Source organism: Syzygium oleosum, unplaced genomic scaffold, assembly GCF_021117445.2.
Source record: "Syzygium oleosum isolate NSW1041296 unplaced genomic scaffold, Sole_v2.1 Sole_v2.42, whole genome shotgun sequence".
Lineage (NCBI taxonomy): Eukaryota > Viridiplantae > Streptophyta > Magnoliopsida > Myrtales > Myrtaceae > Syzygium > Syzygium oleosum.
In genome coordinates, this window is record NW_026607526.1 from 26,816 (window position 1) to 45,744 (window position 18,929).

At 38.5% G+C, this 18,929-nt stretch overlaps 1 protein-coding gene across 1 annotated transcript; it reads left to right on the forward strand.

Moving 5' to 3' along the window:
* The first annotated feature begins 12,122 nt into the window (after positions 1 to 12,122).
* LOC115690439 (aldehyde dehydrogenase family 2 member C4-like) lies at positions 12,123 to 17,092 on the forward strand. The gene is made up of 9 exons (XM_056306242.1): positions 12,123 to 12,288; positions 12,933 to 13,075; positions 14,827 to 15,210; positions 15,574 to 15,663; positions 15,792 to 15,965; positions 16,063 to 16,200; positions 16,298 to 16,435; positions 16,545 to 16,606; positions 16,712 to 17,092. Exons 1-9 carry the CDS (start codon positions 12,174 to 12,176, stop codon positions 16,983 to 16,985), a joined length of 1,518 nt encoding a protein of 505 aa, XP_056162217.1. The 5' UTR covers positions 12,123 to 12,173; the 3' UTR covers positions 16,986 to 17,092.
* The last annotated feature ends 1,837 nt before the right edge of the window (positions 17,093 to 18,929 follow it).

Sequence of the window (18,929 nt, forward strand, 5' to 3'; positions counted from 1 at the left end):
AAAAGTAGAATTGAGTCCTAAAAATTTCTAAAAAATGCAATCAACTCCTAAAACTTGTCAAATTGGTGCAATGAAGTCTCTATGTTAACTCCGTCCAATTTGGCTAACGGAAAAACCTGACGTGGCTTTTTTTATCGTTTTTTTGGAGAGGAAAGTGATGATGTGATAGCCACGTCAGCCATTTTAGAAAAAAGAATAAAAGAAAATCAAACGAACATAAGGAAATAAACCATAAAAAAGCCGGTTGAAGGTTTGGGGGATTTTTTTAAAAAAATTTAGATAACGAAAAATCTAAAAAATGGACTATCAAACAAAGGAAAAAAAAACCATCGCATTGTCGCAGTTAAGAATAATGCGGAAGATAAGATATGGGAAATTTGTGTATAATTCGATGATATCGAAAAGAGTACATGGAGAGCCTATTTATAAGCTTAGATAGAGGAAATCAAAGTAATTAAATCCGATATACATAATCAAAATAGATATAAAAAAAATCATAGGAAATATCCTAAATATTTTTAAGAGATATCTAAATATCATAATATTGCTAACATCCCCTCAAACGCAAGTTGAGTTGAAACAAATCAACTTGAGTTTGAAAAATAATCCGAACAATATCACAAAATCTTCGATTAAAATAAGCTCAAGGGATCCGAGACGAGGTGGCGGGTGTGATGGCACCAAGCTTCCATTGACGAGAAGATTTTAGTATTTTGCTCGTCCGATAGCTGTGAGTATGGCATCGACTTCTCGAAATGAGAAGTGAAAAGTCGAGAATCGGAGGTATTGAAGCCGAGCAGCATGTGTCCTTTGCGGTCGACTTTGCTTTCGGACAATAACTTAAACGCGGTTGATACGATTGGCGTGGTTATAGCAAGCGGAATAAGCTAGACTTTGTTGAGGGAAAAGTTACTATGCGAAGACTTCGCATTGGCGAAAAATCCCTCTGTGAAAAAAAGAAAACCTCGACTTGGCAATGCGTCGCCGACGTCGTAACACGACCACCATAGCACTTACTTAGACAAGAATGAGGCATTCGGATGAACACTGTCAAGCGGCAGGGATGTATTTATTTCCCTACTATGGTCCTTGCTATTACGTGCAAGGGTGCACCCGGTGCACTAGGGTTGCTCAGGAACGTTGGCTCTAATACCAAGTTAAGAATAATGCGGAAGATAAGATATGAGAAATTTCTATATAATTCGATGTTATCGAAAAGAGTACATGGAGAGCCTATTTATAGGCTTAGATAGAGGAAATAAAAAGAAATCAAATCTGATATGCATAATCAAAATAGATATACAAAAATCTTAGGAAATATCTTAAATATCTTTAAGAGATATCTAAATATCCAAATATTGCTAACAATGTTAGAGTAATTAAATATTAAACCACGCCTTAATCTAACAGCTTAAACTTTTAGAATAGTTGGCAATAGTCCTACAATATCTCAAGGATGTCCCGAGTTCAAATCTTTTCGGGCCCCATTTGCCTCCCCAATACCACGCCTTCATCTAATAGTTTAAACTTTTATAACAGTTGGCAGTGGTCCAGGCAAAAAGACCAGGCTAAGAGTGCTACATACTCACGGTGTCAAAACTAACTTTGTAAGCTTGAACCTTAATAAGATAATTTATTGATTTTAGTTAATGAGATTTGAAACGGCAAACCTCCAATTCAGAGGGTATCGTCAAACCTCTTCACAAAAAACGTGTATTGATATTATACTAAGTGTAGTTCCACCGTATGAGTTAACGTGAGGTTCCTAAAGTGGATTCCTTACCGTTTTGTCGCTTGGTACTTGAATATCGATGGTAAGTTAGTTGGACCGTTAAGGAGTTTCGATGGTGACAGCAACACTTCGATAGGCGATGTTGTCAATACTTAGCGAATAACTTGACCTTGGAATTGGCAGGTTTTGAGCGTAGGAGTAGTGTTGGAAATAGATGGCCCTGACCCTTCCCAAGACTTTTGTAATAGCGTTTTGCTAAAACGATGTATTAAAGATAGTAATACCAATGTTTGTATAAAGAGAAGACACGCATATTATTGAACTCGGGTGGTTTCTTGTGTGAAATATTTTGAATGCTTTATTGTGCTTCTGCATGCTTATAATAATTATGAATAATACTCGAAAGAGACACGTGTTGCGAGTGATATTCTGGGGTATCACAGATACGATGAAGTTACCCTTGGATTAGTTTTTGACTATCTAGTTGGGAATTAAAAAATTGGAAAAGAATTCATGGTGAAGAGTGCGAATCTTAAAAAAGGTGTAGATTGATAAATTTCTAAGCAAAGGAGAACATAATCAATTATACATTTTATTAAACTTTGTTTCCAAAGAGCATATGTGCTTTTTTTTTATTTTGTTATTGTTAGTACTTTAAGACTTTTTATAGTATGGATATTATTGGGTCAACTCTATGTGTCGTCTGGCACAAGCACTCTCCCTTTCTCTTTCTCAGAGTAATCCAGCACGGCAGAGCGAAACAAAGAGGAAGGAGGTGACAGAAGTAGTTTATTTGTGCATCATCTTCTTGTTTAGTGAAACGTGAGGCTGAATTTTCTCACTCGTTAAGGCTGCTTCTTGAGGAATTTTTTAGTGTAGCACTGTGAAAATGTGTGAAGGACCCATTTTTGTAATTTGGTCCACCCGACCTTCGTGGACTCGGGCCCGACCTTGATGGACTAGATCCAAAGCGTCGGGGATCCGGGCATGAGCACCGGGGTCTCGCAGCCGACCTCGATGTACCCGAGCCCAAGCAATATGGTACCTTAGCTCCCATACCCGTTTCCTCAACTGCCCGTACGCAAATTAATGGTGATCGAATAATGCATGTCTATTTTGAAAAAAAAAGGGCAAATTTTTCTTACTAAACAATGGAAGATATTTTCCGATTTTTTTTTTCAGATTTCAGCTAAACACTGAAAAATATTGTCATTTTCCTGGAAAATATTTTTCAGAATTGTTACATTTTTCACAAAACAAATGAAGCATTAATTAATCATTCCAAATGATGGCATGCTTCGTTGCATAAGCTTTAATTATGCTGATAAACATTCTTTGTACCGTCGTTGTCTGAGTGATGGGAGACGATTTAAGTTTTATTTCTACAATCTGACGAAATGGGCCGCGAGTACTGCAAGAGCGAATTCTATTATTGGTCTGACCATTGGTTATCATCACCAGTTTTCATTTTGAGAAAAACAAAGAAGAATTTAATTATGATTGATGACGATGTCGCGTGTTAGTGTAGACATAAAAATATCTATGTATACTGCAAGAGCGAAACAAAGAGGAAGGAGGTGAAAGAAGTAGTTTATTTGTGCATCATCTTCTAGTTTAGTGAAACGTGAGACTGAATTTTCTCACTCGTTAAGGCTGCTTCTTGAGGAATTTTTTAGTGTAGCACTGTGAAAATGTGTGAAGGACCCAGTTTTGCAATTTGGTCCACCCGACCTTCGTGGACTCAGGCCCGACCTTGATGGACCAAAGCCAAAGCATCGGGGATCCGGGTACGAGCACCGGGGTCTCGCAGCCGGCCTCAATGTACCCGAGCCCAGGCAGTATGGTACCTTAGCTCCCGTACCCGTTTCCTCAACTGTCCATACGCAAGTTAATGGCGGTCGAATAATGCATGTCTATGTTGAAAAAAAAAAGGCAAATTTTTCTTACTAAACGATGGAAGATATTTTCCGATTTTTTTTCAGATTTCAGCTAAACACCAGAAAATATTTTTCAGAATTGTTGCAATTTTCACAAAACAAATGAAGCATTAATTAATCATTCCACATGACGGCATGCTTCGTTGCATAAGCTTTAATTATGCTGATAAACATTCTTTGTACCGTCGTTGTCTGAGTGATGGAAGACGATTTAAGTTTTATTTCCACAATCTGACGAAATGTGCCGCGAGTACTGCAAGAGCGAATTCTATTATTGGTCTGACCATTGGTTATCAGCACCAGTTTTCATTTTGAGAAAAACAAAGAAGAATTTAATTAGGATTGATGACGATGTCGCGTGTTAGTGTAGACATAAAAATATCTATGTATACTAATTATAGGGCAACCTTTTGAATTTGGTGTCAACCTCCATATTTACGAAAATATCCTTAATCTCCGTATCCTGTATTATTCTCAGCGTGATCATATGCCACCATAGCATCCTTATCTCATGAGTTGTTTTATTAAATCTTTCGTTTGTACTTACAATAATTGTAGGAGTAGACTTAGGAAATATAGTTGTGAATGGTGTGTAAATGTGTACATTTAGATACAAGAAATGAGGAATCGGTTCACATTGGGATTTTCCATTTTGTGTCAACATCTTGAGTCAATTTATGCATGCATCACGCCAACCACATTTGGATGCAGCACACCGTCTCCTACGGTATCTGAAGACTGCTATAGGCCAATGGCTCCTTTACCTAGCTAAAAATGAACTCCAACTCACGGCTTATTATGACTCATATTGGGCTAGTTGCTCCATGACTCGCCGTTCAATAACTAGGTATTGCATTTTATAAGGTGATAGCCCCATTTCTTGGAAAACCAAGAAACAAAGCACAGTCTCACGCTCTTATGCTAAAGTGAAATATCGTGCAATGGTAGTAATTATATGTGAAACTACTTGGTTATCATACCTCTTACGAGACATTAGCATGCATCTCCAATCCCTAGTTTCCTTACACTGTGATAACTAGGGTGCACTCCACATTGCTGCAAACTCAGATTTTCACAAGCGAACGAAACGCATTGAAATTGATTGCCATCTTGTTCGTGAAAAAATACAAGCCGGCCTCTTTGCTCCATTGAAGATTGGCACGGAGTCACAACTAGCTACGTGTTTACGAAACCACTACGCAAAGATCAGTACATGCGGCTACTTCCAAATTGGGCTAAACTACAGGCGCCAACTTGAGGGGAGTCTTAGCGTGATCATATGCCCCCATGTCATCCCATGAGATGTTTTATTCAATCTTTCATTTATGCTTGCCATAACTATAGGAGCAGATTTAGGAAATATAGTTGTGAATGGAGTAGAAATATGTATATTTAGATTATAAGAAATGAGAAATCGGTTCACATTGAGACCTTCCATTTTGTGTCCTTTCTCAATTATTTTAATGGGAAAATTATCCAAAAAGTTCTAAACTTATTATACGGCGGCCATTTCAGTTTTAAACTTTTCAATTTAGCTAATTTAGTTCTCAACTTTTGACGATTTGCCAATGTGTCATTCTGGCCAATTTTAGCTAGAAATTCAATTTTTGGTTGTGCCCAGCGACCGGTGGAGGGAAATACGAAAAAACGAAAAAAAAGAAAAAAGGAAGGAAAAAATTCAGAAAAACCAAAAAAAATTACAAAAAAATCGTCGACGTCAATGATTTTCAGCCAAAATTAACTGAAAGGGCTATATTGGAAAATTGTTTAAAGGCTTCAGACTAAATTGACCAAATTAAAAAATTTAGGATTGAAAATTTGGCCGTCGTCCATTATGTTTAAGACTTTTCGGACAATTATGCCTTATTTTGCTAGAATCCATTATTTTAATTAAACTCTTATCATCTGCCAAAAAGATCAAAGCGGCAAAAGAAATGCCTGACACGTATCTATTGACTCAAAATATATGATAACCACCAATAATTCTTGACTTCACTTGTCCATCAACTAACGCCACTAATGCACTAATCACACAAGCTACCCATAATTTCAGCCAACGGCATGTTGCTCAATTTGACCGTGAGACAACGTTTCATGATTCCCTCGTTGCTCAATTTGATCATTCTAATTCACATGAATATTTTTTCAGACATCGATATCGATCACAAATTTGAAAGTGCTCGAAGAAAATAATGCGTACTTGAAATTTACTTTGTACTCTACATCAATTTTTCAAATATATCCGCCCTCCCAATGGTCGGAATGCATATTTATTTTCAATTTTCATCCGAAAAAAAAAAGGTAAAGAGCAAGTTTGATTTCGCGTGGGGCTCAAAGTGATTGCCTACTTTTTTGTAGGAAAAGAATCATCTCGTTCAATAGAAAAAAGTCAACTCTAATTAATGACCAGACACCATTTCTTCCCATTTCTCATTGGTGCAAAGATGTGCATTAAATGTACAACCAAATAAGGCTACGCGAACTGTCCATCATCCCCTTTCACTGGACCATTCACAGAATGAAATCAAACGGAGTAAGACTCGCGATTAAACGTGATAATCTGATTAATTTGATTTGAATTAAGGCAGTTTATAGCTAGGTCGGTCAATTATCTAATAAACCTTAAAGTTTACCCAATTGACATTTCTTTCTTGTGGCTAAAAAGATGTTTATGAGCCAGTCAAATTCACCAGATGATCACTTTATTGAAGAGTCTTCATCATCGCTTGCGTGAGCAAATGGTGGGCAGTTGAATTTGATTTGTTGTGAATAATCTACTCTTAAATATAGTATTCTTTGCGTACCTCTAAGTCTTCCAGAAATGTCAAATGAGAAAGTCTAAGGAGGTGATGAACGTAGCAATACGTGGATGGATGTCAGCCAGCAAAAGGAGTCCACTAGGGGTGTCAATGGGTTGGGTCGGGTCGGGCTTTCTTGATACCCGACCCGACCTGAAACTTACAGGGTCGTGCTTGACCCGCCCAGACCCACCCGAGACCCTGTTTACTACATGGATGGCTGGTAATTGCTTTAAAAGGGTTATTACTTAGTGTGGTACGGTGAAATGTTTTACGTATAATTTAGTGCGCTAATGCAGAAATTTAGGGACGATATACAAGGAAAAAAGCTTTCTTTGTCGATAGATCTACTCGCTCATGGTGACGCTACTAACATTAGAAGGTTGAATTCTGATAAGATTATTTGTAACCGTTACGATATACATACATATATATAAGAGTATATGATGAAAGTTAATCGTAGAAGAAGTAATCATAGAGCTTTAATCTTTTTAGTAATTTCTGGTAAAAAAAGAATAAGTATAATTGGATTAGGGCAGTATTTGGAGGCCGGTACCGTCACTTTCCACGAGGTGACGGTATCCTCCTGATCACACATTCTTAAGTGTGGGATTTTTCAAATTGACAAAATTTATTTAAAATATGTTTAAAAATGGACGCCTGACTACATATACATGAGATTTGTGATCAGAGGGTATGATCACTTTGCGAAAAGTGACAGTACCGTCCTCCAAGCATTTCCCATTAGATTATGTATAGAATTCATCTAATTGAGATTCAAAGATTTAATTCTTCGATGTTACCGATGTGTTTAGAATTAATTTTATTTTCAATTTTTTTTATTTATATCATTTGAGTGTCGACCTTGTTTTCTATTGGGTTCCTCTGATCTTTAAAACCCTACGCATCTTTCAAGATTTTTTTTGGATTTATCGACTTTGCCTGTTTTCTATGAAAAAGTCAACGCACTTATTTGTTAGTTAAGAAAAACCGAAAAGAAATATCGGTTGGAGCTAGCCTTGAAACAAGCTAACGCCAGTTGTTGTCGGTTGAGATAATGACAGAGCTACATGGGTGATAGGGAGACATTTTTCTAACAAAAAAATATAGTGAAACATTTCGATCTGAAAAAATTACTTAATCAGTTCTAAACATACTATATTGATATAAATTTAGTTCTAAACTTTTTCAATTTTATCAATTTCATCCTAAACTTTTGCTCGAAATTCTAATATAGCTATTCCGATCAATTTTTGCTAGAAATTGTTAGCGTGGCGATCAAGTCATCACCGACCGTCCTACATTAGCAACTTCCGGCTAAAATTGATCAAAAAGATTATATTGAAATTCCGTGTAAAGGTTCATGACTAAATTTGTAAAATTAAAAAGTTTGGGATTGAATTAACATGTCACCAATTGGACAAATTCCCCCATTTCCATTTTCAAAGCAATTATATCTGTTTGGTTTTTTTCCTTTTCAATCTCTCCCTATGCTTCCTTTTTTCTTTGGGGGGGAAGCGGTGAGAGTAACGGTACTCTCGCTGCCACAAATTTGTTCCAAAAAACTTGTTTGAAAGGAAACTCATTTCCACTCTCAATTGACAACGCTTGTATTGGAAGGAAATATGTGGTGTCAACGGCATCGTTAGAAATTCTATCTAACGGTACCATTATGCTAGCACCGCTCTTTTTTTCTCTGCCCATTCTAACTCTATATATAAATATATATACGAATGTGTAGACGCAGTGAGGGAGGTAGAACTTTTGACAAATTCAACGACATTGCTCTGCCTCGCCCAAATGGTGTCCCCGCATCCGTCGACACATCCTGCACCGCTCCATGAACAGCCCATGTGGACCCGATAATTACGTCGGGCGGCTTGAGATGGCTTGAGTTTGACCTGCAAATGTCGATTTCTTTATGTTGTTTTTTTAAGGCAAGTGATGTCAATGATAAACGTTGACTTATTGAATGGAGATTGCGACAACCCAGAACGGTTACACATTTGGGGAATAAGATTGCATATTATGTATTCAAATCATAGCTTATTCGATTTGATGCAATTTCGAGATCACGCCCGTCATTCGCTCGTCATTCCAAAGGTCAAAACATCACTAAATTTGTCTGTAGTAGATGATACCCATGTGTTTATGGGAATTGGTTGACCATTTTCGATACCCAACATCATTGAGGATAGCTAGTTGAGGATATATAAAAAGGCTATCGTGACGCTCGTGCGCAAACATGGGGGACATGGTATAACTCATCCCGCAATCAAACCGGAATGAAGAATGGCGAGACAATTTTCTAAGTTTCGGCTTCATCTCTGACCGAAGCAAATTCCTTTTGATTAGTAGCAATCCTCCAAGTTGGGATGGAGGAAAATATATTAGCCCATTTTCCTATACTTGACCTTCTAACCACAAGACATTTCATCTTACAGATGGAAGAACGAACAGTGAGATTGCGAGAATCCACTTGCAAATAAATTGAATAATTGGCAATCTTTTAATATGTGCAAACCTTGTCTTTACTATATTTTGAGATAGTATTTCGTCCACGCCTACAAAACCCTAAAGAACCTGCCGTACCCAACTTTATCAGCTCCTAGCACAGCCCTTTAATTCCTTGATTTTGCATGGCCCTACCGCAAGATGGTGGAAGTTGGAGCATTGATCGATCACAATTAAGTTTTTTTTCCCAAAAACTTCTAGGGACCAAAATTTCTATTTCAATCCGATTATTCAAATCGAACTAATTAGCGAAATCAAAGTACCTGAAGCACAAATCGGCTCGACGAAATTACTTTGCCCGTTTTTTTTGTCGCGGTGTTCAATTGATTATTTTCTCGAAAAGAAATTAATGTGTGTTATTCGGTGTACAAAAACATATTTTAAGAAAAGATGAAGTAATCTTTGCTTTGTTTTCTATAATGTGAAATAGAAAGATAGGTTTCGCTTGCAAAAGTTCAATTTGAACGTGCTTTTTAGCTTGTTCTGACCGAATTCTATGGCCAGCTTGCGTGATTGATTTGCATTTAGTTTTCTTTCTTATCCCTCGAATTGTAGGGCTGCTGATAAAAAAAATTTGGGAGAAAAATGGGGAAGTATAATTATATAGTGGAGAAAGGACCGCACTAAATCTTTTATTTTATGTAGATCAAGCCGTAAACAGTACGACATTAGCAGGAATAATCGAATCACTGCGTAACACAACTGAAGGAATTTATGTCATGCGCCTAATTCACGACTCTTCAAAACATATATGCGTTTATTTAATCATTAAAAAAGCCTGATAATCATTCGTTTTTAAAATTTTCTCTACTTTCATTTTACTTTTCAACTATTTCATGCGATACTCGCATTCTTTTGCTCGATAATCTTTTTCAATGATGTATAATTTCTTTCCCCTTGTGTCACAATTGAGTAATTAAGTAGAGTTTGTTTGTTTTTTTTTTTTTTTTTTTGATGACCCAGGGAACCCCCGCACGGCCGACAGCAGGGAGGTAAACCCTGGGGGCGACACGTGCTAGCCACCACACACGTGCACCGGTTAAGTAACCCTGCGGCACTCGGGATTCGAACACTCAACCTTTTGCGAGACGAAGAGTGCGCGTTTCAGCAGCGCCATCCAGGCGGGTGGTAGTAGAGTTTGTTTGTTGCGATTCCTAAATAGTGAAAAACAATTTATTTCTTTTCCGCCGACATTTAAAATATTCTTCTAATTTTTAAAACTTATGCAATATCATATGTGAATTAGTATGTTACTATTTGCAATTTTAGAAGTTTTCAAGCGTCTAAAAGTGAAAATAAGTCAAAATACTTAGATTTACAAAAGATGTTAATATCAAAAACTTGCACCACGAAAACGAAAACAAAATAAAAGTTACTCCACGCATCAATTTCAAAGTTGTAAGCCTTTTTATCTCAAAGGTAATTCTCATGTTTTTGTTGTATTGAGATTAAGGGTGCGTTTGTTTGAGGGAAAGTGTTTTCCCTGAATCCATTTTTCGGACTTTACCGAAAATGGTAAGTCAACCGAAAATACTTTTCAGTCAAGGAAAACGTTCATGTATAAAATTAAAAAAGTGAATTCCCTAATTTAAGAATGTAAAAACACTTTCCGGAATTGCACATCTTGATTTTGTTAATATTATTTATTTTCTTTTTCCTTCTTCCTCTCGGCGACCGGCCATAAGTGTGGGACGGCGATAGCCGGCCTCAATGGAGGCCGAGCTCGCCAGCCTCGCCAGGGCGAGGTCGAGCTCGCTTGAGTCCGACGAGCTTGAGGCTCGAGCTCAGGCCTCGCACACCTCGCCGCCTCGACCTTGCCTCAACCTCGTCGCCTTGACCTCGCCTCAACCTCGTCGCCTCGACCTCGCCTCAACCTCGTTGCCTTGACGTCGCCGCCTCCACCTCACCTCGACCTTGCCCGAGGTCGGAGCTCGCTCGAGGCTCGCCAGATCTCGGTGAGAGCTCGCCTGTGGCCATCGCCAACCGGTCGCGGCCGAGGAAGGAGGAAGGAGGAAAAGAAAAGGAAAGAAAAGGGAAAAGAAAAAGAAAAGAGAAAAAATAAAATAAAAAAATTAAAATTAAAATTATTAAAAATTTAGATTTTTTTTTACTTGAGATAAAGTCATGAGATTGAAATCATTTTCTAATAAAATCCAAACATTAGAAAATGTTTTCGATCATATATCACCAAACAAAGGAAAACTAATCGTATTATCGAAAAATGCTTTTTCGGAAAATATTTTCCTTTATTATTGAGTTTTCCGCAAAACAAATGCACCGTAAGTATTTTCATTCAAATGACAATCTACTCTGAAAATAAAAAAGAAAAACAATCTATTAATTGATGTCCTCTGACTTTTGAACCTCAAATAATTCCATATACATATAAATTAAAGGAAAAATAAGGCGTGGTCAACACGTGTGAACGTGGCTATTAAAACTTGTCCACCATGCCTTGCTTTCTTTGAAGTCTTATGTCAACCATCATAACAAAAAGTAAGTTGTCTTTAAAATGGTTTTGTTAAGTTGTCCTTCGAAGGGTTTTGTCCCTTTCCTTAATATTCATGCAGATCATTAAGAACTCAATCTCCCTCATATTTACACAATTATTACGTCATAAATACTACATGCGGGGATAAAAACTTTCCGATGACCGTAAAAATAAAGAAACTCCATCCTGAATGGAAGAAAGGAGGATGCTAGACATATCATTTGCATGGTATTTGAAGAAATCAACACATAAATCTAGCTAACGCATTTGTGCCCGCATGAGTTTTGACGGACTTTTTGAACTCTTAACATAACCGATCGAAGGGTTTCGTGTGACTAACAATTTTATCGGCACATGCCCTTAACTTAAATATCGTGAGCACGAACCACCACGAGCCCTTGTCGAATCCGACCAATGGCGTCTGTGAATTTTTCTTTTTCATGGACTAAAGTCCGAACAAAAGGCAAAAAACAAGGAGGAATTCATGGAAATTAGGTGAATTGTGTGTCGTGACTGATTTTCCCTCTAGTGTTGTCACCCATGAGCAATAAATAGATATTGTTACAAAAGCTTCTCTTCCCAAAATACCCCCACGCGTTGCGAGAAGGCAAACGACTATCTACACTTCTATATAAAGGGACCGTCCCTCCTCCCTCCTCCCAAAAAAGGCAAGAGAGTTTGAGTGCAGAGAAGAGAGAGAGATGGCGGAGAACCAGAGCAACGCGAACGGGAGCCTGAAGAAGTATGATGAACATGTTCCGGAGATTAAGTTCACCAAGCTCTTCATCAATGGCGAGTTCGTCGATTCCGTCAAAGGTAGAATTCAGAATACTCGTTCGAATTGTTGTTTTCTCGGTAACTCAAACGACGACGACGACGAACAATCCTAGTTCTGTGTTCTTATGCTTAGTAAATTTAGTTTCTCTTCTTCTTCAGAAAAATATTGTCTGCACTTTCTTTAGTATCTCATGAGGGCCCTCCAATTCAATCACCAGCCTCTTGTCAAGTTTTTTGCACTGCCCACGTGAAGATTTGTCGCTCAGTTTCATGTTTCACCACACTTTTCTCGCGGACAGACGTGCTTTTAAAGTTCTGTCCTTTGCTAGCTTGTCCTTTTTTCTCAAAAAGAGATAAAAAAAAACACGAGTACAGTTGTGCCATGAACTAATTGTCCTGAAGTCGGTCTCGGTCTCGTTCAAGCAGTTCTGTTTTTGGACGAGCGAAATTCACCGCTCTGTTCGGAGCACATAGAAACAGAGCATCGAAAGAGAACAAAAAAAAGAAAAACAGGCCGTTCGAATCGAGATTGATCTCGAGAGAATCTTGCACAGTATTGCAGTTGACCATAGAAAACCGCGCAGTCCCCACAAATTCTTGTTCTCGTTGGTTTCTTCCTTCTTGTGTTTTTCTTCCTTTTCGGGTTTCTTGGTTATGACGGCGGATGAAACTTGGACGAACAGGGAGGACATTCGAGACCATAGATCCGAGAAACGGACAGGTGACGGCGCGAGTTGCAGAGGGAGACAAAGAGGACGTTGATTTGGCTGTGGAAGCCGCCCGCCATGCCTTTGACGATGGTCCTTGGCCACGGATGCCCGGCTACGTACGTCCCTTCCTTCCCCTCTCTCTCTCTCTCTCTCTCTCTCTCTCTCTCTCTCTCCCTTTTTGTCCTCATTTCATTTTCTGCGAATTCTTTTTTCCATCAAATAGAAAGGTTCATACCCGTTAGAAATAAATTCATAAATTCACTCCTGAATATTATTTCATTGAAATTACGCTATTAATTTTAGAAATTAGGACCTGACGCCTCGTTTAGTAAATTGATTTTAACGAATCGATTTCCATGTTTGCGTAATATCCATTTTATTGAAGAATAGTTAAAGGACTCGAGCGTAATCTTAAACCCAAGAAAAATGATGGTTGAAGAGATGATTCGTGAGCGTAGACTATAATAAAGCGCCGCATCTCAAGTGGCTCCTTTTACATTTTGGGTACTAAAGCAATCTCTTCGATCAAACGGCAACAATTGTATTTTCTTAAGAGCAACATGTGAGTCGACATGACCGTGATTTTATTTGATGGCGCACCACATAAGAACGACATGTGAAGAAAACCAACCGCTAACAAGCGACATCATCGGCCGATTGATGTGCATCAGATCGATCGCAGAAGATATTTTTGTCCGTTCTTTTTTCTCTTTGTTCTTCCCCATCGTATCAATACTTTGTTATAAATATTTGATAACGTGTATTATGTGTTTTCAAACGTGGAAGTGCGGAAAATTTACACAATTAGCAAAAAGGACACACGACCAAACCAAAAAAAGATCAATTTGGAAAATTCATCAATTTGTAAATTTTTATTCCCTCGGGATGGGAATCATTCAATTCCACGAAGTGACGTAGCCTTTCAATGCTCACAACTTGTGATTTTGTCCCTTATGATTTTGATTGACAGTGTCAGACACCTCCTAATTCAACGGTCCATTAAATACTTTTGTGGAGCCCCCATAAGATAGGGAGAAATATGGAAAATATTTACCAATTACATTATTTTGCTCGAAATCGCATTTTAATTGTCACCTTCTCAGCCATTATAGTCATGGAGAAGATAATTTTATTTCATTTTTCCTCTCTTATTTCTTACAGTTGTTTATGCTGGATTAGGAAAATAAATATTTCAGCATTTCTAACTTTAGCACTTTTTAGAATTAGTCAATCATTATGAGAAAAAATATATATCGGGTACAGTCATTCTTCTTGAGGTGATGATTACTAATTCCGGAGTTGCGATTGACTCGATTGAATTTATACTTAGTCTCTGCAATTGTTTTGAATGCTAGGAATCCCCCTTTGGACTACTAGTTACTATACGCAACATAGGTTTTAGTTCATTTTTTATTGAGAACATATATTTTGGTTCATTTTCCTATATCTAAAGAAGTGTATATGGAGACATATGTCTAGCGTTATCTTAATAGAAAATGCTTGACAATTAAATTGGTTTATTAGATGATGTGTTAAACTATTTTAGGTTCTTGAATGTGGCTTACTTATTTAAAATGTCACTTATAGCCCGACACATCACGTAGTAAACTAACTTTGTAGACCAGTCTAAAGAAGTGGCGCATTGTTCTATTTCAATTAGTAACACTGGGCCTTGCTTTCTAATTATTTTCATTTCATAATCATAACATTCTAGTGGCCAAAAGAATAAACGAATAGCGAAATTCTTGTAGTTCTATCTAAACCTCCAAAACATAATTTTCTGTGTGGAAGCCACATTTCTTTCTAAATCCTAATGCCCATGAATTTTGATTTTTATATCACCTTTGGTTATAAATTTCATCAACAGCAAAGGGGAAGGATCATGTCAAAATTCGCGGACTTGATCGAAGAGAATATAGATGAACTTGCCGCTTTGGACACTATCGACGCCGGGAAGCTATTCAGCATCTGCAAGGTCCTGGACATCCCTCAAGCTGCCACGCTGCTTAGGTACTATGCCGGCGCAGCGGACAAGATCCACGGCGAGGTACTGAAGATGTCGCGCGAGCTTCACGGGTACACGTTGCAGGAGCCGGTCGGTGTGGTCGGGCACATCATCCCTTGGAACTTCCCGACCACCATGTTCTTTATGAAGGTCGCCCCGGCACTTGCGGCTGGTTGCACCATGGTCGTGAAGCCTGCCGAGCAAACCCCTCTATCGGCTCTCTTTTATGCTCATTTGGCTAAGAAGGTACGTCAATCGACTTGGAAAAGATGCTTTTTGAGGGTAGAAGTCATTTTTCTAGCATGTAATTGGATTAATAAGTAGATAATTTAATTACTTGGAATTAGTTCAGTAGACAAAATGAAAGAATTTCGTCATTTATTAGTCTAGAAGTGATGGTTAAGCTTTCTAGTTATAATGTTTCATAGGTTCTTATCAAAATATTAAAGACAGCAATTGGGGGGGCAAGTGAAAACGCGAATTTGAATCTTTGTTATGCCATAACGAACTTGTTCCAAAAAAACAGTTGTCCAAAAAAAAAAAAAAGAGGACACATGAAAATTATTCGAGTAAATTTTCTGCCTTAAATCTTGGTTTGCTTTGTATCAGGCCGGTGTTCCTGATGGAGTGATCAATGTCGTAACCGGTTTTGGATCGACGGCTGGTGCAGCGATAAGTAGTCATATGGACATTGATATGGTACAATTCCGAGTTCTTTCGTTGATGAAAATTTCTATTATCATACGACATAACATTGGTTGAATTCTGTGACAATGTGCTCGTGAGATTTTAGCTTGGACTGATGCAGCATGAAAACCTCACTTCAGGTCAGTTTTACGGGGTCTACAGAAGTAGGACGCGTTGTGATGCAAGCCGCGGCGACGAGCAATTTGAAACATGTGTCGCTTGAATTGGGCGGTAAATCGCCTCTTATAGTCTTTGATGATGCTGATTTAGAGGCTGCTACTGATCTAGCTCTGACCGGTATCCTCTTCAACAAGGTACGACATATGAACTTTTTATAAGATTTGCGAACACAGAGATAAGCTCCGAATACTCGAAATCATTACGGTTTCTCGATTCAACTCTCTATTTCAGGGAGAAATATGCGTTGCCGGCTCTCGTGTGTATGTTCAAGAACGGATCTATGAAGAGTTCGAGAAGAAGCTAGTGGCGAAGGCGAAGGATTGGTCGGTCGGTGACCCGTTTGATCCGAATGTCCATCAAGGACCGCAGGTAAGAACGAACACTTGCAAAAAGCAAGAAACTGCTAGATTTTGCGATTAAGCATATGGTTGACAATTGGCTTGATACAAACTACGGTAAATCCCAGGCCGATAAGAAACAGTTCGAGAAGATACTTTCTTACATCGAGCATGGAAAGAGAGAAGGAGCCACGCTTCTGACCGGGGGTGAGCGCGTGGGCACCGAAGGGTACTACATTCAGCCAACAATCTTCACAGATGTTAAGGTCCTCTATCAATCCACAACACATTCCTTAAAGAACATGAACTGCTGTTTTGAGAGGAGCTGAACTTTCGACTGTTCTGCGTTTTCGTCTAACTCTATCCTTCCATCAGGAGGACAACATGATTGTGAAGGACGAGATTTTCGGCCCCGTCATGTCGCTCATGAAATTCAAGTGAGTACGCCCGCGCTATTGGTCCCCGAAACTATTGCTTACCCGGTTCCGATGCCATAGAGCAAGTATATTGTGCTACATTGATCATTTTATGACGGATTGCAGGACTGTGGAAGAGGCAATCAAGAGGGCTAACGACACGAGGTATGGTCTAGCGGCGGGGATTCTGACGAAGAACATAGATCTAGCGAACACGGTCTCGAGGTCAATCCGAGCGGGCGTCATCTGGATAAACTGCTACTTTGCATTCGACAACGACTGTCCTTATGGCGGCTACAAAATGAGTGGCTTCGGGAGAGATCTCGGTTTGGACGGCCTCCACAAATACCTACATGTCAAATCTGTTGTGACCCCCATTTATAATTCTCCCTGGCTTTGAGAGAATTTTACGGGGAAAAGCTTTGCATCTTATGGTGGCTTGAATGATGTATAATTCTGAATAACAAAGTATAATTTGCAAGATATAGAATTCAAATTGTTTTGGCACTCACAGAATGTTAACGGTTTCATGCTACAAAACCGGCAGCTTTTGTGCGCAATTTCTTTGTTGTCTATCCCCAAGAGTTTTCGTTATACATATTTCACCTAAAAAGTGAAGTTTTTTTTTACCAAAATGGTTGATTTTGATTTTTTACGAAAAAGAAGGGTTTTACGTTGATCTAGGAAATTACTTGGCCTGAAATTGTTAGAAAATGAAGAACAAATTCTAGAATTTAAAGTCAAGATAAAAGGTAATTAATAACTTCTATGGACTGAAGTGTCTGGGAAAAGAGAGAGAGAGCCTGCTTGCAGCACTTACAATGAGCATTTATTGCCCACTAGAGCAAAAGTTACCCATAAACATTAACTTCTCTAACTGCAGTTAGCGTTGCATGTTCTCCTAGATTTTAAGCATGTTTTTCGTATGTTGATAATCATCATCCAAATGAAGTTACGACTTCCAAGGTCATCAGGATTGCCATAGGAACCATCATTTGATATCGGAATCGACACATTCTCCTTGTCCTCTAATTTCTACTCTTAGTAAAATTTGTGGTGATGGATGTCGATAAGCATCCTCGACTGACAATAGTCCTTGTCGGTAACTCCTCTCACCTATCGTCAATGATTCTTCTGATGGCATGTTGATTTTTGATGACTAATCGATCAAACTCATTGTTTGTTGATAATAAAACTTAGTCATTTTTTGTATACAAACATGCCCCTTCTAAAATGATTGAATGATTTCATTGATTATTTAATTCTTTTTAATATTTAAACGAGTCATTATTATTTGTGTGATCATAAAAAACATGCATTTAATGCTTACTCTATTTTGTCTCGTACAACTGATGGTTACTTTTTACTTTTTCTACCGTTACCTCTGAAAAAATCATGACATGTCAGTCGGCACGTCCTTCAAATAGTACAAATTCTGAGCAAAGGTTACATTTTTTTCATTTTTACCTTCACAGTCGCTTCATCTTCAACCTTTCACCGAAGCTTTCATCTCCTCAAGGTTCAGTTCTCAACCAAACTCAAACTCTCCTTCAACTCGTCGAATGAGAGAATTTAAAGTCTTTTTCGTTTATCGATTGTGACAATGCCATCTAGGTCCACCAATCAACTTGTTAAAATATCTCGAGTTTGAGCCATTGGACAATACCCAATCTAAAATTATTTAACGTAGGTCATCTTGTTGATTTTGTGGATTTGGTTGCACACATTTTCATCTAATGTTCGGTGGCGCATGAGCTGCATTTATCGGAAGCTCCGCATGAGTCCCATTTAAGAGAGTTCCCTCGTGTTGAAGACAAATGAGACGGTACTTTTTTGGACTAACCCGCGGCAGGGTCTTCAATTTCCTTCACGCACAGGACTGCCACAGGCTGCACATTTGATGAAGACGACTGCAAAAGTTTGGCACTATAAGGAGTTGCATGGAAGACAACCGATACGGTGAGATCTTCTCTGCACACATAAATGAAGGGGGCCCTAACTTTGACAGTATTATATATAACAATCAAAAGGTGTGGGCTTGGTTTGTTTTGTTCATTGATTTCCTCCCGCGGCAGCCGAAGAGAAGGGAAGGCTTCTCCATTCGTAATAATAAATGAGTGCGGGCACTTCTGTGTGCATAAATAGAGAAGCTCACTGTGAGTTCTCCACAAGCAAGAGACGAACAGAAGTAGAGAGCTCAAGAGATGAAGTGAGGTGAGAGATCGGAGAGATTTGTGCGCAGAGTTGAGTCCATCGAGTTGAGCTGTTCGACATTGTGGGTATTGGGTACAAACCAAGGCTGGGAAACGCTCGAGTGTGTGAATGATTGTAAAACTCTATAATT

Excerpts from the sequence above, each read along its gene's own strand:
- LOC115690439 (XM_056306242.1), top strand. The coding sequence starts at position 12,174 with ATGGCGGAGAACCAGAGCAACGCGAACGGGAGCCTGAAGAAGTATGAT. Across the intron at positions 12,289-12,932 it reads GTTCGTCGATTCCGTCAAAG|GGAGGACATTCGAGACCATA; the intron begins GTAGAATTCAGA and ends TTGGACGAACAG. Across the intron at positions 15,966-16,062 it reads CCGGTATCCTCTTCAACAAG|GGAGAAATATGCGTTGCCGG; the intron begins GTACGACATATG and ends TCTCTATTTCAG.